At 48.8% G+C, this 19282-nt stretch overlaps 1 protein-coding gene across 4 annotated transcripts in view; it reads right to left on the bottom strand.

The window, feature by feature from the left end:
- Window positions 1–19282, bottom strand: part of KYAT1 (kynurenine aminotransferase 1) — a 33363-nt gene that overhangs the window by 955 nt on the left and 13126 nt on the right. The window contains exons 2-12 of one of the 4 annotated variants that reach the window (XM_061199801.1): window positions 11990–12201; window positions 9507–9565; window positions 7160–7307; window positions 4261–4410; window positions 4094–4180; window positions 3721–3849; window positions 1603–1723; window positions 1180–1256; window positions 962–1051; window positions 662–848; window positions 503–582 (exon numbers count right to left, since the gene is read on the bottom strand). In XM_061199801.1, coding sequence (XP_061055784.1) covers window positions 503–582; window positions 662–848; window positions 962–1051; window positions 1180–1256; window positions 1603–1723; window positions 3721–3849; window positions 4094–4180; window positions 4261–4410; window positions 7160–7307; window positions 9507–9565; window positions 11990–12100 — 1239 coding nt within the window. In that variant the 5' untranslated portion in view covers window positions 12101–12201. The remainder of the gene's footprint in view (window positions 1–502; window positions 583–661; window positions 849–961; window positions 1052–1179; window positions 1257–1602; window positions 1724–3720; window positions 3850–4093; window positions 4181–4260; window positions 4411–7159; window positions 7308–9506; window positions 9566–11989; window positions 12202–19282) is intronic. The other 3 variants (XM_061199802.1, XM_061199803.1, XM_061199804.1) reach the window with 3 other exon arrangements.

The raw sequence follows: 19282 nt of genomic DNA, 5'->3' as shown, positions 1-19282 counted from the left end.
AGGGAAGATCATGCGGCAGGTCAGGGCAGAGCCATAGAATAAATAAGTCTTAGGGAATTCCCTGGTGGTCCAGTGGTTAGGACTCTGCGCTTTCACTGCTGAGGGCGCGGGTTCAATCCCTGGTCGGGGAACTAAGATCCTGTAAACCACGTGGCACGTCCAAAACAAACAACAAAAAAAACCCCACAAACAAACAAAAAAAGAAATAAGTCTTAGAATCGTAGCTCTGAGCTGGATGGACCTCAGAGTTAATGGGCCAACTCCTCACTGTACAGATGGGAAGACTGAGGCCCTGAGAGGGCAAGAATTCCTGCCAGCCCACAAGGCATATTTGAGCAAATTAAAAACAGGCTCTCCATTCACTGAAGTGGATGCAACCCTGTACCACGGCTCAAGGCAGAGGATTGGCTGGATTTTGGCACATCAGCCCCCTGGTCAGGCACCCTTAGCAGTGCACAGCCTGTAAAACATACACAGCGGCCCTGGCAGAGGCCCAACCCACCTTGTTCTTAATCATCCACTTGACGAAGCGTCTGTCATAAGGCTCATCTGCAGCTCCAGGCAAGTTGGGCATCTTGCTCTCTGGGGGACAGAGGCCAGGCTGAGCCCTGGGCAGCCTCCAGGGCCCTGTACCTGGCCCAGCCCGGCCAGTCCCACTCACTGAATTCCGAGATGTCTGTGATGAGGAAGTAGCTGCCCTGGGGGATCACGGGCCTCAGGCCTACAGACTGCAGGCTTTGTATCATGTGGTCACGGCAGCGCTGCATGGCCCGTGGGAGCTGCACAAAGTAGCTGCTGGGTTGGCCGAAGTGCAGCTGCTCCCGCTCAAAGCTCTGGGCTACTGCAGCCTGGGGAGGGCAGAGGGACAGGCAGGTCAGGTGTGACCTGACCTTGGAGCCAGCCCGAACTCCTTTCTCGCCCCACCCCCTCCCCCGGTGGGGCGGGTCCGGCCCCCCCTCACCTGGCCCTGTGTGGGACAGTGGAAGACGGAGTTCTGGTGCACAGTGCGCAGGTGCTTCAGGAGACTGTCCGGGCCTAGGACCCAGCCCACCTGGACCAGGAACATAGGGAGGGGGTGAGGCCCTTCGGGGCCTGACCAAACCCTTTCTGGATTCCCAGGCCAGCCTCGCCTACCAAGGATTGTAGAGGGAGGGGCCACCCCCGCCCTCGTTGACTCACCTTCCAGCCTGTGGCACTAAAAGTCTTGCCAGCACTGCCAATGGTCAGGGTGCGTTCCCACATGCCAGGGAGGCTGGCTGCCCAAGGCCAAAGAAAGCAGCTGCTGAGATGGGGGTGGGGGCAGGGGAGGGGTGGGGGCTGGACCCCAGCAGGCACTCAGGCTCTCAACGCTCCGGACTCCACTATGTGCTAAGCTACTTCCAGGACTTATTTGAGCTCACCCTCATGACAACCCTGGGAGGCAGGTGCCATTGTGTTCCCCTGTCCTCAGAGAGATGAAGTCACTGCCCCAGGTCCCCTGAACTGTGTGGGTCTAGACCCCCTCGGTCCTAATCACCAGGCCTGCGCTGACATCCAGATTGGGCTCAAGGCCCTGCCACAAATGTCCAGGGGAACGGGGGCACCCTGGCCGGCTCGGCTCACCGATGCTGACGTGCTGCCACCCGTCGTAGACCAGCCACTGGTAGACCTCGTCGGTGATACACACCACGTCATGCTGCTGGCACAGGCTGGCCACCAGCTCCAGTTCTGCCCTGGAGAACACCTGCAGGGACCATCCCCAAACAGAGAGGCCTGCTTAGAGAGATGAAAAGACAGGGCCAGAGCCGGTGCTGAGGGCTTTTCTGCCCCATCCTATCCCTGCAACAGTGACCCTGTGAAGTTGGTTGTGAGATAACAGAAAATACACACACATATATATATATATATACACACACATACATATCATACATATATATATATATGTCTCTGCCCCGATTCCTGGCACAGAACTCCTAAAACCCTTGGAAATTACTAAGTGGTAATAGCACTAGCAGCATCTCTTGTTCTAATATTTGCTCTTTGATCCTGACCTTGACAGGGCTCTGGAAACTCTTGTAAATTCCTAAGTGATAAGAGCACTAGAAGGGGACTTCCCTGGTAGCACAGTGGTTAAGAATCCGCCTGCCTTCAATCCCTGGTCTGGGAAGATCCCACATGCCGCGGAGCAACTAAGCCTGTGCACCACAACTACTGAGCCGTTGTGCCACAACTACTGAAGCCCACAAGCCTAGAACCTGTGCTCCACAACCACAACAAGAGAAGCCACCGCAATGAGACGCCCGCGCACTGCAACAAAGAGTAGCCACCGCTCGCCGCAACTAGAGAAAGCCCGTGCACAGCAACGAAGACCCAACACAGCCATAAATAAATAAATAAATAAATTTATAACAACAAAAGAATCCGCCTGCCAATGCAGGGAACACGGGTTCGAGCCCTGCTCCGGGAAGATCCCACATGCCGCGGAGCAACTAAGCCCGTGTGCCACAACTACTGAGCCTTTGAGCCACAACTACTGAAGCCCGCGCGCCTAGAGCCCGTGCTCCGCAACAAGAGAAGCCACCGCAATGAGAAGCCCACGCACCGCAACAAAGAGTAGCCCCCGCTCGCTGCAACTAGAGAAAGCCTGCACACAGCAACGAAGACCCAATGCAGCCAAAAATAAAAAAATTTTAAAAAAATTAAAAAAAAAAAGAGCACTAGAAGCATGTTTGTTCTAATGAGGCAATTCTAAGTGGGCTCTTGGATCGGGGCTGATCATCAGAAAGACGAAGCCACATTGGAAGTTTGGAATTTTCTCCAGAGAGGGCAGAGGGGCTGGAAATGGAGTTGATAATTGAAGCCTCCATAAAAATCCCAATAGGACAGGGTTCAGAGAGCTTGCAGGTGGGTGAGCACATCAAGGTACCAGGAGGTTGACACACCCCAGCTCCACAGGGACAGAAGCACCTATGCTCGGGAACCTCCCAGACCTCGCCCTACATGTCTCTTCATCAGGTTGTTCATCTGTATCCTTTATCATATCCTTTAATAAACTGGTAGCTGTAAGCAGGTGTTTCCCTGAGTCCTGTGAGCCACTCTAGCAAATTAATTGAACCGAGGAGGGGGTTGTGGGCACCTCAGATTTACAACCATAGGTCAGAAGCACAGGTGACAACCTGGACTTGTGATTGGTGTCTGGAGTGGGGTGGGGGGCAGCCTTGTGAGACTGAGCCCTTAACCTGTGGGATCTGACGCCATCTCCAGGGTAGACAGTGTCAGAATTGAATTAAATTGAGTTGACTTGTGGGACACCCAGCTGGTCTCACAGAATTGCTTAGTGTGGGAAAAAACCCCACATATCTGGTGTCAGAAGCGTTGTGAGTGTGATAATGGTGTGACAGTAAAGGAGAGACACAGGTGGAAGCCTGGGTCTTCCTTCATATCAGTTCTGTCATGTTCCCATTTTCCAGATGAGAAACTGGAGAGGTGAAGTCACTGGCCCAGGTTCACGGGGAAGTCATGGAGGTGTCCAGCCCACTCCACCACCCGAGACCTGATACCTTCCCTGGGGATCCCTGCCCCAGGCCCTGGGACCCCTGGGAGCTTCGGTCCTCAGAGCTCATCACAGGTAGTCCTCCCACTTCACAGCCAAAGAAACTGAGGCCCCATGGCAGCACAAGAGCAACAGAGCAGGGACGTAAGCCAATCTGGAGGGGTCCCCGGAGGAGGTCTCTCAGGTACCTTTCCCAGGGGGTTGTTGGGTGTGTTGAGGATAAGGGCTTTGGTGCGAGACGTGAACTTGCTGGCCAGCTCCGTGGGGTCCAGCTGCCAGTTGCTGCTGGAATCCAGTTCCCCATCCTGGTTGGGGCTCTGCAAGAGGAGGTGGGAGGGGGTGGCAATACTTAGCCACCTGACTTTCATCTCTAGAAATTCGGCCTTCCTCCCCCCAGGTATCTCTCCCCACTGTCTCTCCTCTCGGGCTCTGGACACCCGTCTCCCTAACCTGGAGAAACTGCCCTCCTTTACTTCCTTCCTTCTTTCCCACCTCCCAGGGTTCAACCCAGCACACTCCTTGGACCCCTCTGCCCACCCACACCCCAACCAGCATCCTTACCGGCTTCAGGGACACAAACACAGGGCGACCCCCTGCCATCAATGTCATGGGTTCATAACAGTCAAAAAAGGGCTCGATGATGATGACCTGGTACAAGGATCAGATTGGCTGGGGTCGGCACCACCCTGACCCTTCACCCCCACCCAGACCTGGCCCTGCCCACTCACCTCGTCTCCTTTGTCCACCAGGGCCTGGAAGGCTGTGAACAGGGCCCCATAGGCACCCACAGTCACCAGCACGTTCTTGAGTGGGTCTATGTCCTGTCCCAGCAACTCCCCGAAGAAACTGGCCAGGATCTTCGTCAGGGGTGGGTAACCCTGCCGGGACAGCAGGGGTCAGCGGCCTGGTTCAGCCTGGGCCCACCCTCCCACTCAGATGCGTCCAGGCAATTCTAGCATCTTCCAGAAGCAAGCCTGGGGGCAGAGTCAGTTCCTGTGGGGTGAGTTCTTTCATCTCCATCGCCAGCACGTGCCATAAAGCCTGCTCTGTGCCAGGCCCAGAATCCAGGGCTGGGATCAGTGGGAAACCAGACAGAGTACATGTCTTCATGGAGCACAGTGCAATGGAGCCCTCAAAATAGCAGCAACTTCACACTTTAAACACCTCCCTCTAAGTTTAAGAAGCACTTTTGTGCCATCTAATCCTCTTGGCAGCCTTGCAAAAGAGGTATTATTTGATCCCCACCATTTGACTGGTAGAAAAACAGTGACAGAAAACAGAGAAAGAAAATGACTTGCCCAAGGTCATGCCAGTTGAAGTGCAGGAATAGGACTTTATGTTGCAGCTTTGGAAGCACCCCACTTTGAGAGGAAGATTGTATCTGTACGCTTGTTTGCTGAGGACACTTATAAAACACTCCAGGCTAAGCCAAGGGACTGAAACCTAAGGTCTAGAACTTAACTAAATAATTCACTAAACCAGAATTGACTGCATAAAAATGAAAAATTTCAGTACACCAAAATATCCCATGAGCAAAGTTAAAAGACAAAGAGAGGAACACTGCAACATAAGAGAAAGAAATAAGATATTTAATATATAAAGAGCTCTTTCAAAGCAATAAGACAAAGATATACACCCAAATGAAAAAAATGAGGTCAGGCATGAAAGAAAAAGTGCTGAGGCCCAGTATGTACATGAAAAGAATGAACATTCCTGCCAGCTCTGAGACCAGCCTGTTGGTGGGTATGTGAGTAAACCTTACTAGAGGCAATTTGACAATATCCAGCACAGGCTGAAATGCTTACACCCTTTGATTCTCTAGTTTTACTTCTTGGGATATATCTGAGAGAAATATTCACATATGTGTACAAAGGGATACACAAAGAGATATTCACTGTGGCATAGCTTAATAGTGAGATAACCAAACCAGATCATCAGTGTAGGGCTGGGTAAATAGATTATGGCACATCTAGGCAATCGGCTACTATGCAGCCATCAAGAAGAATGAGGCTAATGGGGTACATATACACAATGGAATACTACTCAGCTATGAAAAAGAATGAAATAATGCCATTTGCAGCAACATGGATGCAACTAGAGGTTATCATACTAAGTGAAGTAAGTCACAAAGAGAAAGACAAATACCATATGATATCACTTATATGTGGAATATAAAATATGACACAAATGAACCTATCTATGAAACAGAAACAGAATCAGGGACATAGAGAACAGACTGGTGGTTGCCAAGGGGGAGGGGGATGGGAAAGGGTTGGATGGGGAGTTTGGGATTAGCAGATGCAAACTGGTATATATAGAATGGATAGACAACAAGGTCCTACTGTATAGCACAGGGAACAATATTCAATATCCTATGATAAACCATAATGGAAAAGAATATGAAAAACAATGTATGTATATGTATGGCTGAGTCACTTTGCTGTACAGCAGTAATTAACACAACATTGTAATTCAACTATACTTCAATAAAAAATAAATTAAAAAAAAAGAATGAGGCTGTTTTGACATGGAAAGATGCCTATGTCATACTATTTAGTGAAATAAGTTATAGAAACATTACGTATAGTATGAGTCCATTTGTGTTAAGAAACACAAATCTCACGTGTGGGCATGTGAATGTGTGTGTGTTAATACAAGCATTTTTAAAAGTTAAAAGTTCAAAAGTCTAAACACTCAGCAAAGTAGCAAACTGTTAGCAGTGGTTATCTCTGGGTGGTGGCACTGGAGGGAACTTTTCCCCGGGGCGATGAGATGCACACCAAAGTTTAAGAAACTACTCCAAGGGGGCAAATATTTACTCTGTGGTTCTTTACAGAAAGACTTCGGATTTAGAGTCAAAACAATCAGCAGCTTGTCTTTCAGGGTTAAGCTTAGGTGTCACCTCCTTCAGAAAGCCTTCCCTGATCTCCCAGGTCTCATTCCCTCCTTCCTGCTCCCAAGTACCCCATTGTCCTCCATCACAGCATATCAGCTACCTTTGTTTTCTGCTTTTGTTTTGGTTTTTGGTCTGCTTTTCCCAGTAGACCATGAGCTCCTGGCTTATGCTTTTTTTTTTTTTTTAAATCTTTATGTTCCTTTATTGGAGCAAGATTCCTGACCAGTATACAGTGATGTATTTGCTACAGAGACCTGTGCAGAAATTACACACTATCCATCTAGACAGGTTTTTGTTACACTTTGCCTATTGATGGAATAGTTCCATTTATAAAGTTTTTATACATCAAAAAGCTTTGAATTTGACCAGGCAGTCCATTAATTCATCTCTGAAAAAGCTAAGTGGCATTTAATTTTAGCTACTATATTTTACAGCATTAAAAAGCTTATGCATTAGGTAGTTTCTCAAAATGTGATTTAAGCACAATGGCATTTACTGGCTCATGCTTTTTTATCTGTCTTTCCCCCAGACCATGAACTGTCCCAGGGCCTGGAACAAAGGAGACAGTCAGTGAACACTGAACCATGGCCAGACTGAATTCCCGGGGCTCTGCCCCATGAACCCTGACACCCAGATGGGCCTGCCGCCCAAAAAGATCTGCTCCATCCTCCCCCAGGACCTCCTCAGAGGCCCATGTCCAGGGACCCCCCCAGAGGGGCTGGTAGACTCACAAATGCCTTCGTGTACTGGTTGAGCATGAAGTCGCCACTGACGGCATGCTGAAAGGCTTCCACGGCGAAGTCTGGGGGTGAGAAGTCTGGGAAGCCTTGGCCCAAGTTCACGACATCAGCCTCACTGGCCAGTTTGACAAACTCCACCCTGGGCAACAAACAGAGAGTGGGTACCAGCCCAACCCTCCACCCCGACCTGGACTTCCGTTTGCTTCCAGGGCAGGGTGAGCAAGGCATTGGGCTCCTTCTAGAAAAACTGGACAATCAGCATCCACCCTGGTCCAGAGATCTGTTTGTGGTCATAACTGGTTCCATGCTGATCACATGTCTTAGCCCAGGGGCTTTCCAACTTTCCACCATGATCCATAGTAAGAAATCACTTTTACATCCCAAACTCTGTAGAGCACAAACATGGACTCAACTTTCTCCTTCCGGTGTGATCCACTGCAGTATTTCCCATCCTATCCTACTCTAGTCTTTAGAAATACTTGTTGAGCGCCCCGAAATGGATTTCATGACCCGTTCATGTGTCTCTCAGCACCACACTTTGAAATGCTTGCTCACATCATCTCTGATAGTCTATGAGGCATGTTGCTCCTTGGTCACAGGGGGGACGGAGAAGCTGGGGTTCGGGCGACTTGCCCAACATCTCCCAGTTAGCACTGCCAGCCTTTGAGTCCATATCTGTCTGAAGCAACAGTTCTGCTCTTGACGATTACCCTGGACAGACTGGGGCCTGCCATCTGCCATCTCTGGCCCCTGACCACCTTTCTTCTGGCCCTGCCTAGTGGCTACCTGTTCAGGGAAACTGGAAGAGAGGCTGAGAGGCCGAAGAGGCTGGTATGTGGTTCCAGGTTGGTTGGGGGCAGAGGGGTCAGGCTGGCTGGAGCTGAATTTGCATAACAATAAATATCATTATGTCTAAAATTGGTCATTTTCTCTCCAGAGCTCCACAATGTCTCTGAAGACACAGAGTTGCTGGAGCTCAGAGAGGCCAGTGACCTGCCCAGAGTCACACAGCCGCTAAGGCAGAGCTGAGATGCAAAACCAGGTGGTGGATGTTCCATGGTGGCTGGGACAGGGGAGCCAGGCTCAAATACCCTACGGAGACCAGCTGCCCTGTAGGTTGGGCCTCTAGGGTCCTGATCCTCAGGCCACCACCCTGGGGTCAGCAGGAACCTGGGGCCTTTCATGGCCCTCATCCCTCCTGGCACTCCTTCCCTGTCCCGTGCTTTCCTCCCAGGCCAGCTCCTGCTCTGCCCTGCCTTCACATGAGACTTAGCCTCTCCTGGCCTCAGTCCTTCCTTCTGTACAATGGGTGTGACGGGTTCAAGAGTCTGCTGGGTCTGTGAGTCAGGAAAGATTCTTCCTGTCTCTTCCAGCCAGTCATTTCCTCCTTCGGAGTTGGACTTTACCTTATCTGCAAAATGGGCCACAAGCCTGCCCACCTGCCTCACAGAGAGGACAGAGCGTGGCAGCCTGGGGAGCAGGACCCTGGAGGCCCAACCTAGAGGGCAGCCGGACCCTATAGGGCCTTTGGGCCCAGCTCCCCCATCCCAAACACCATGGAGCATCAGAGGAGAAGATGGAGGTGGAAGATTTTTGCAAAACACAAAGTGTTGTACAGCAGGGGAGTTTGAAAGAAAAAATGGTTCTCTTTTTGGCAAAAACAACAGCCAATGATTGTTTTTTTTTAACGTATAGAGGTGGCTCAATGCCCTTGGCCAAAGGTAGAGCGGGCCAGGAGCGGGGGTTGGGGGGAAGCGGGAAGGTCATTAAATCTTTCTCACACATCTTCCATTGCATCCATCGAATCACGAGTGACAAGGGGCACATAGGCCTCTCATATTTAGAATAGGTCAATAAAGAAAAGATGTTAACCTCTGCAAGTGTTGGTGAGGAGCTGCCCATGTCTTACCTTCTTATATTCCTTAGCTCAGCTTGTTCTGTACTAAGTGTGAAATGAAAGAATCCCTGGAAAGCCCTCAGCCTGGTGCTGGGTAATGCCTGGGTAATGGCCATCGCTCACACAGTATGTCACCTCATCCTCCCAGGCCCTTCAAGGGAAACGGAATTACCTCCATTTCCCAGATGGGAAACTGAGGCTCAGAGCAGGCGAGTCACCGGCCCCAAATGCCACAGCCAAGCACGGCGAGGCTGAGATGCAAACCTAAGCCGGCTGCTGGGGGTCTCACCTCTCAGGAGCTGCGGCTACAAATCTCCCCCCGTCCGAGTGCGCAGCCATCCTGGGTACCATTGAGTTACTGCCAATCCAGGGACCGCCAGCCCTGCCCTGCCCTTGAGCCCAGGGGACCCCCACACCCCTCCCCAGCCCCACCCAGCTCACCATGGGTTGTGGTCGATCCCGTCCAGCCTTCGAGCCTGCAGCTGTTTGGTCATGACGAGCTGAAGACAGAGCAAACGGAGGGTCAGTGGTGGAGGCCCAGCAGCCTGGGCCTGCCCGGGAGGCAGCTTCTCTGGGGCCACAGCCTTGGTGCCCACTCCTCCAGGAGGGAGGCGGAGAGCAGGGCTCCCACACAAGAGAGCGGGGCGGGGTCTCCCGCCTCCCCGCCCGGCTCCTCCCGCTCCACCAGCCTGGACTTGCCCACCTGCCAGCCCAGGGTCCACGTGTCCTGGGACACAGCCTGGATTCCATCAGGTTAAAATTTGACCCAGGAGGGGCTGGGGCCGAGGAGGAGGAGCAGGAGGAAGGGGGAGAGCAGAGCAGGGGAAGGATCATGGCGACAGTGACTGCAGCGGCTTCTCGCTAAGCTCTTCCTTTGACTTCTCAGGACCACCTGGCTGGTCCCGTTTTACAGATGAGAAGATGGAGGAGGGGGAGCGGGGAGAGGGATGTGTTCAAGGTCATACAACAGATACACTCAGACTCAGGCCTGTTTGAGACGAGGCCACGTTCTGACTCAGGCAAAGAGGACACTTGCTCGGTCCTGGGGGGTTCACGGGACCTCCCCTGTGTTCCTTCCAGGCCAGCTTCCCCCTCACCCGCAGGTGTGCAGACACTGGCCAGGCCTGAGAACCACCAAACTCAGGTCCTAAGCCCGCCCTGGCTGGCTGACATTGCACAGGTGCTTTAGCTCCCCTGGCCTCAGTCTCTCCATCAGTATAATAGGGGCATAGGCTCCGTGGTCCCTCCCAGCCTCCTGGTCCTGTGGCTTGGAGTCTCAGACGGCCAGCAGGTGGTGGAGCCACAGCTGTATCTAACAGTGAGCCCCTGCTGTTCCTCAGGGTCTTAGTGCCCACAACACGCCTATCAGAGGGACCAGGATAATCCCCATCTAAAGATGCGGACACTGAGGCTCAAAGAGGTTCAGGGACTTCCCCAAGGTTGGAGGAGGGGCTGGACAGGACCCTGGTCAGGGTGGTGGCAACAGCAGGGCTCCTAGCGTCTGGCCCCTGCTCTGGAGAAGGGCATGGGGACCGTCTGTATACGGGCCAGGCTTTTCCATCACCTGGGAGTCTTGCTGATGGGAATGATTTGCAGAGACCAGCATGGGGCTGACACCTAGTAGGTGCTTTGCTAACATTGGCAGCCCTGTCCCTTCACTGAATCCCTGACACCTCTCACCAGGCCTGGCACTCAGAACATGTCAAAATAGTAAAAAATGAGAGCGTGGTCCCTGCCAGGGAAAATCATGTTATCACCAAAATGTTAGTCAGCAGTGATTATCTTTGGTTGTTTAGTTAACAGATATTTTTCTTCTCTTCCTTATAATTTTCTTATTTTCCAAATTTTCTAAAATAAATGTTTAATTTTTATGATTAAAAAATGTGGGAGAAAATTACATTTTAGAGGAATGTTTGTAAATGTGATATACCAATATCAATAAAACAGGCTACAGAATAGCATGTACAGGATGATTATATTTTTAAAAATATACCCTAATATATATTTGTATGTATATATTTTTTTCTATGACCATATGTGAATAGAAAAAAAATTTAGAAGGAAACATATCAAAATGTTAACAAAGGTTCTCTCTGAGTGGTGGAATTATAGGTGATTTAATTATAAGTGTACTTTTCTATGTTTCTAAGTTTCTTGTATGGAGAGCATACCATATTTGATTGATTCTGATATGTGTATTTTTTGCACATTGCACCTTCAGATGTGTCTCAGAATCTATAGCACGAGTTTAACTGGCAATTTCCCCACTTACTAGTCCATAAAATAACAGTGCATCTTAATATTGATGGCATTATAGGTTCAATGATATAAGGAATTACATTTGAATCGGATACGCATCATATTTAAAAAAATAAAGTGAAGATGAGTCGGGGCAGTGGGGGGGGGTGGGTAGAGGTTGGAGTGAGGGAGTTTGAGGAGGGCTGGGGTGGGCGAAGGAGTAGAGGGGTACAGGGGCACAGAGAGAGAGCAAAGGGGGTGGATGGAGTTGAATGAGTTTAGGAAGAAGATAAAACGGGGGGACTCCAGAAACTTGGGGTGCCCAATGGAGTGACCTTTGAGTATGTCACACACTACTTGGATAACTGAGGAACGAGTGCCTGTTCTTGAGCTTATGCATAATGTATTTATTCAGCCAACATTTATAAAGCACCTACTGTGTACCAAACACTGGGCTGGGCACAGGGGGTGATGGGGAGGCAGCAGCTCCAAGGAGACCATTCAGATGCATAGCTACAAGTTCTAGATTAGAAGCAAGGGCAAGGGAGAGGCCCACACCCAGGCTGCAGTCAGAGAAGGCCTCCTGAAAGAGGAGGCTCATGCAGAGCTTTGAAGCCAGAACCAAGCCAGATCCCAGGAGCCCTGGGGCATGCAAGCAGCAGAGCACGAGGGGCTAGAGCACTTACAGTCTGATGCAAACACCGGGCGAGCGAAGCTCCAGACTTCTTTCCCCCGAAGGGCCCCACCAGGTGCAAATAGATGGCCGCCGCATTCCTGAACATGCCTCCCAGAGCCATGGGGCACTGACGACGTCTCCTCCAAGGGCAGAGGAGAAGGGAGGAGAATGCCCTGGCCAGAAAATGGCTCCGAGCTCAGGACTTGGGTCCCCCACACACAGCTTTAATAACAACAACAACAATAAGTGCTAATATTTATTGAGTAGTCACTGTGTGCCAGGCATGGCAGCAAGTGCTTTGTTGCATGGCTATCCTTCAGTCCTTGAAACTCTGGGACCCCTTCCCCCCCAGCAACCAGAGTGACCCTTTCAAATCACCTCTAATTAAAAAATGATCCAGGGACTTCCCTGGTGGTGCAGTGGTTAAGAATCCGCCTGCCAATGCAGGGGACACGGGTTTGAGCCCTGGTCTGGGAAGATCCCATGTGCCACAGAACAGCTAAGCCCGTGTGCCACAACTACTGAGCCTGCGAGCCACAACTACTGAGTCTGTGTGCCACAACTACTGAAGCTCATGTGCCTAGAGCCCGTGCTCCTCAACAAGAGAAGCCACCACAATGAGAAGCTCGCACACTGCCATGAAGGGTAGCCTCTGCTTGCCGCAACTAGAGAAAGCCCGCGTGCAGCAACGAAGACACAACATAGCCAAAAAAAAAAAGATCCAAGGACTTCCCTGGTGGTCCAGTGGTTGAGACTCTGCGCTCCCAATACAGAGCATAAGAGTTCGATCCCTGGTCGGGGAACTAAGATCCTGCATACCACGTGGCACAGCCAAAAAAAAAAAAAAAAAGTCCAGTTGAAGATTATGGATGGCCCCTAACATTGCAGACAGAGTCAACCCTACACATTCTGACTCTGGAAACACACATATCACCTGTAAATTATTGCTGTGCTAAAACCAAATCTAAAGCAGATCATGCCTCTGGATTACTAAAATACAAGGGACAGAAGAACATGTTAAATTACACCATGGAGATGCAATTAACAAATTCAGACTGATGGAAACTCTATAGAACAAATGACCCTGTTTCTTCAACAAATAAAATGCAAGAGGAAAAAAAAAGCCTGGGACTTCCCTGGTGGCGCAGTGGTTAAGAATCCACCTGCCTTCATGCATGTTGTCACAAATGGCAAAATTTCGTTCTTTTTTTATGGCTGGATAATATTCCGTGTGTGTGTGTGTGTGTGTGTGTGTGTGTGTGTGTACACCATGTTTTCTTTGTCCATTCGTCAATTGATGGATACTTAGGTTGCTTTTATATCTTGGCTATTGTAAATGGAGTTGCGGTGAACATGGGGGTGCAAAAAAAAAAAAAAGAATCCACCTGCCAATGCAGGGAACTTGGCCTGGGAAGATCCCATATGCCGTGGAGCAATTAAGCCCGTGCAGTGCAACTACTGAGCCTGCACTCTAGAGCCCGCGAGTCACAACTATTGAGCCCGAGTGCCACAACTACTGAAGTCCACGCGCCTAGAGCCCGTGCTCTGCAACAAGAGAAGCCACCGCAAGGAGAAGCCTGTGCACTGCAACAAAGAGTAGCCCCTGCTCGCCACAACTAGAGAAAGACCCCGCGTGCAGCAACAGACACAACGCAGCCAAAAAAAAAAAAAGCCTGGAGCATTATAGATTAAAAGAGACTCAACAGACATAAATTAAAAAGTGAATGCCTTGAAAAAGAAGAAAAATGTTGAAGGACACACTGCACAATTTCAAAACTTACTAAAAAGCTAAAGGAACCAAAAAAGTGTGGTACTGGCATAAGGATAGACATATAAATTAAAGGAATAGAATTGAGAGTCCAGAAATAAACTGCTATTTGGTCAACTGCTATTTGACAAGGGTGCCAAGAAAATTCAATGAGGAAAGAACAGTCTTTTCAACAAATGGTGCTGGAACAACTGGATATCCCCATGCAAAAGAATGAATTTGGACTTCTACCTCATACACAAATATTAACTCAAAGTGGATCATAGACCTAAATGTAAGAGTTAAAACTATAAAACTTCTTGAAGAAAACAGGAGTAAATCTTTGTGACTTTTCATTAGAAGATGGTTTCTTATATACAACACCAAGAGCACAAGCAACAAAAGAAAAAATAAATTGGACTTTATCAAAATTAAACACTTTTGTGTCTCAAAGGATACCATTAAGAAAGTGAAAAGAAAACCCACAGTATGGGAGAAAATATTTGCAAATCATAAATCTGAATCTCTCCAAAGAGATATAAATGGCTAGTAAGCACATGAAAAGATGTTCAACATCATTAGTCATTAGGTAAATGCCACATTAAGATACCACTTCACATCCACTAGAATGGCTATAACAAATGAGACAGATAATTACAAGTGTTTCGAGGATGGTGAGAAATTGGAACCCTTGTATATTGCTTCTGGGAATGTAAAATGGTGCAGCTGCTGTGGAAAACCGTCTAGAAGTTCCTCAAAATGTTAAACATAGAGTTACCATATGATCCAGCAATTCCGCTCCTACGTATACACCCAAGAGAAATGAAAAAAAATATGTCCACACAAAATCCTGTACATGAATATTCATAAGCAGCATTACTCCTAAGAGTCAAAAAAGTGGAAACAACCTAAATGTCCACCAACTGATGAACAAAATGTGGTAAATCCATATGATTTAACAATATCATTTGATAATAAGAGGGAATGAAGCACTGAATCACGTTACAACATGGATGAACCTTGAAACATTATGCTAAGTAAAAGGAGCCCATTACCAAAGGCCACAAATTGTACGATTCCATTGATATGCAACAGGCAAATCTAGAGAGACAGAGAGTAGATTAGTGGTTGCCTTGGGCTGGGAGTGGCGTGGGGGGTGAGGGTGGGGAATGACTGCTAATGGGTACTAATAGGTACGGGTTTTTTTTTTTTTTTTTAAGGTTTATTTATTATTTATTTATTTAATTTATTTTTGGCTGTGTCAGGTCTTAGATGCGGTGTGTGGGTTTTCTCTTCTCTAGTTGTGGCGCGCAGGCTCCAGGGCACGTGGGCTCTAGTTGAGGCATGAGAGCTCGGTAGTTGTGGGGCGCAGGCTTAGTTGCCCCATGGCATGTGGGATCTTAGTTCCCTGACCAGGGATCGAACCCGCGTCCCCTGCACTGGAAGGCGGATTCTTTACCACTGGACCACCAGGGACGTCCCGGTATGGGTGTCTTTTTGCTGTGATGAAAATGTTCTAAAATTAGATTGTGATCATGGTTTCACAAGTGTGAATATACCAAAAACCACTGAATGGTACACTTTAAGGGTGAATGGTGCCTGTGCTATATTTCAATAAAGCTATTTTAAAAAATTGCCAAGGTTTAAAAAAAAGGCAGTGCCCTGGTAGTGGCCACGGGGATGTGTCTCTGCACTGCCAGGAGCCTAAGTGACAGATGCGACAGCTGTGCTCAGAAATCCATCCCCATCCTTAGCACAGAGCCCGTGCTTCCAAGGGCTGCTCCCAGCCAGTGCCCAAAGGACAGTGAGGCAGGCTGTTGCCGGGAGATGTGGCCCTCTCAAGGACTCCCACTGGCTTTCTAGGAACTTTCTGAGAACTGCACTGCATCTGAGACTTATCCTTCCTTCCTCCCTCCCTCCCTCCTTTCCCTCCTTCCTTCTTTCCTTCTCTCTCTCCTCCAAGGGGGTCAGAATACAGCCCTAAAAAAGAAGTGGGTGTCTGGGCATGAGGGGGACTGTTCTAGATTAAAAGACTAAAGAGACACTACTCGGCCATAAAAAAGAATGAAATAATGCCATTTGCAGCAACATGGGTGTAACTAGAGATTATCATATTGCAATACAAGTGAAGTAAGCCAGAAAGAGAAAGACAAATACCATATGATGTCACTTATCTGTGGAATCTAAAATATGGCACAGATGAACCTACCTATGAAACAGAAACAGACTCACATAGAAATCAGACTTGTGGTTGCCAAGGGGGGAGGGGATAGGGAGAGGGATGGACTGGGAGTTTGGGATTGGTAGACGCAAACTATTACATTTAGAATGGATAAACAACAAGGTCCTACTGTATAGCACAGGCAACTATATCCAATCTCCTGGGATAAACCATAATGGAAAGGAATATTAAAAAAGAATGTATAGGGACTTCCCTGGTTGTCCAGTAAGGGAAAATGCACACCAGGGAACCATGGAGTGTCTCAGTAAAAGGGTCTTAGAACTTATAATAGGACCTATATGGGAAAAGAATCTAAAAAAGAGTGGATACATATGTATATGTATAACTGAGTCACTTTGCTGCACAGCAGAAACTAACACAACACTGTAAGTCAACTGTATGCCAATAAAATTTTAAAACAAACAAACAATTCGCTCCTCAAAAAAAAAAAAAGGACTAGTTCAGGATTTGGACTTTGGTGGGGTGATTTGGGTGAGGGTCCAAGGAAGCGGGACTTTGCTCTGGATTGGTGCTTTCAGAAGCAGGGATAATTTTATGGTTGGAGAGCTCAATAATTTTATTTATAGGGAGGGCAGGCTAGAGTGAGACTAGTTATCATTGGTAAGGAAGCTGCAGTCCCTTGGATTAGCCAGGAGAGGGGTGTGCTTGGTATTGTGTGGCTTCAATAATATTCCGGTTTGTCTGTGTTTAGACATGATTACGGAGGGGTCTTGTTTTTGTCTTGATTCCTCAAGGTCACAGAGTGGCTTTGTCTCATGTCGATGTTCTGCGAAATTGTTCAGGTGCAACACCAGACCAAATCTGTAGGTGCCAGACAGCTCCTGGATTCCAGATTCTGCTTTTTTTTTTTTCTAAATCCTCATACTAAGAATAAAATCCAAAGTCTTTACCATGTACCATGAGGCCGTATTAGATCAGACGTGAGGCCTCCTGTGCCAGGGCATTTCCTGCCACTGTCCCTTTTGCTTGCTGTCCCCTAGCCACACTCACCATTCCTGTCTGTTAGTTGTTCTCCTCCTTATTCACTCTCCTTATTCTATAGCAGCGCCAGCAAACGTTTTCTGCATTGGGCCAGTGCAAATATTTTAGGCTTGGCAGGACAGACAGTCTTTGTCAAAGCTTCTCAAGTCTGCTGCTGTAGTGGGAAAGCAGCCTTAGACAACACATACACAAACAGGCGGCAGCGGTTTGCCCTGTGGCCTCACTTCTCCGATGGATCTAAGGAGAGGTGTTGATATTTCACTTTGCTCAGCTTTTTACTCATAAGGACAGAGTAACAACTTCTAAGCTCCTTATGTGCAGGACTGGAAACCAGAAGTCCAATATAACCTACCTGTTCACATCATTTCATAACTATCAGTACAATGCTCTAATTTTATTAGAGAGGGGAAATAAAAGGAGAGTAATTTATAAACCAGTGATGGATATTTTAATATGTAAATGCTCAGGCTTGTCCACACTAGAAGATTCTAGGAAGTAGAGAGCTGTTGGCACCTGCTTATAGAAATAAGTCTGGCCTAAACTAGGCAACTCCCTAGCCTAGTCCCTTCTAAACCCCTCCCAACCTAGCCTCTTCCTCTAAGGTCTTTCAAAGCAACTCAGAGCCCTGAAAACTAGCCATCTGTCCAAAGGTGTCCTCCTCTGTTCCTCACTCCATCCTCAGCTTCTCCCAAGCATGTTCTCTGGCCAGGCCCTGGCATGGCGCTGAGACTACAGTGTGGACCAGGCCTGGTGAGAGATGCCCACAAACACTGTCTCCTTCATTATCCAGCAAGTATTTCCTGACAAGTGCAAAAATGTGTGTTATGGCTCGAATTGTGTCCTCCAAAATGATATGTCCAAGTCCTAACCTCTGGTACCTGTGAATATGGCCTTATTTGGAAATAAGATATTTGAAGATGTAATCAATTTAAGACAAGGTCATACTGGATAAGAGTGGACCTTAATCCAATATAATTTGTGTCATTATAAGAAGAGGAGAGGGGCTTCCCTGGTGGCGCAGTGGTTGAGAATCTGCCTGCCAATGCAGGGGACACGGGTTCGAGCCCTGGTCTGGGAGGATCCCACATGCCGCGGAGCAACTAGGCCTGTGAGCCACAATTACTGAGCCTGTGCGTCTGGAGCCTGTGCTCCGCAACAAGAGAGGCCGCGATAATGAGAGGTCCGCGCACCGCGATGAAGAGTGGCCCCCACTTGCCGCAACTAGAGAAAGCCCTTGCACAGAAACGAAGACCCAACACAGCCATAAATAAATAAATAAATAAATAAATAAAAAAAAAAAGAAGAGGAGAAGAGACACAGACATACAGGGAGAAGGTCATGTGAAGATGAAGGCAGAGATTAGAGTAGAGCACCTACAAGCCAAGGAACACCAAGGATTCCTGGCAGCACCGAAGCTAAGAGAAAAGCGTGGGCCAGATTCTCCTCTGGAGCCTTCAGAGAAAGCATGGCCCCAATGACACCTTGATTTTGGACTTCTGGTCTCCAGAACTGTGAGAGAATAAATTTCTGTTGTTTAAACCGCCCAGTTTGTGGTACTTTGCTGCGGACGACCAGGAAACATACAGTGGGACACTAGGGGGCGCTGGGGACACAGCCACCCGCATGCGGGAGCTAGGGAGGGCTCCTTGGAGGATGTGGCCTTCCACCTGAGTCCCAAAGGAGGGAAAAGGGTGCCAGGTGGTGCAAAGGCCCGTGGAACACAACTGAGAGATTCCAGGAGCTGGGAAGTCAGTCTGGCCAGAGTTCACCCTCTAATTTCTCAGAATCGAGAGTACTCCCTGGAAACCGGAAGTACTCCCCGATCCCTGTGGATCCAGAACCAGAGCTTGGAGCAACAAAGGGCAGTGTGACTATTATCTGAGGAGGGACATTCCACCATGTGTCATGTCAGGTGGTGGTTGTCGGCGTGCTTCAGCTTCCCTCAGCCAGAGGACAAGAGGCCCACGGCCGGGTCTGAGCCCAGTGCCGGTCATAGTGGGCGCCTTGTGACCACTGCGTGTTCTAAGGGGGACCAACCATCCTGCTTGCCTGGGATTGAGGGGTTTCTCGGGATGCAGAACTTTCAGTGCTAAAACCAGGACCATCCTGAGCAAACGGGGACGGGTGGTCCCCTTAGATCAGCCAAATGTAGGACTGGCTGCTCCTGTCCTGTGCCTGATGTCCTGCTGACTCCTCCAGATGGACTTAATCCTATGGGACCCCCCTTGACCATCTCCTGACCACTTGGTTCAAAATCTGCAGGTGCCTGGTAGGCTGATCCTCTCTCTGACACGGTCGCCCACATCACTCCATGTCTATCATTTCTGTCCTTT

This window comes from Eubalaena glacialis, chromosome 9 (assembly GCF_028564815.1).
Source record: "Eubalaena glacialis isolate mEubGla1 chromosome 9, mEubGla1.1.hap2.+ XY, whole genome shotgun sequence".
Taxonomy (NCBI): Eukaryota; Metazoa; Chordata; class Mammalia; order Artiodactyla; family Balaenidae; genus Eubalaena; species Eubalaena glacialis.
The sequence above is the reverse complement of the archived record's forward strand: the minus strand, read 5'-3'. Positions and strand labels throughout refer to the sequence as shown.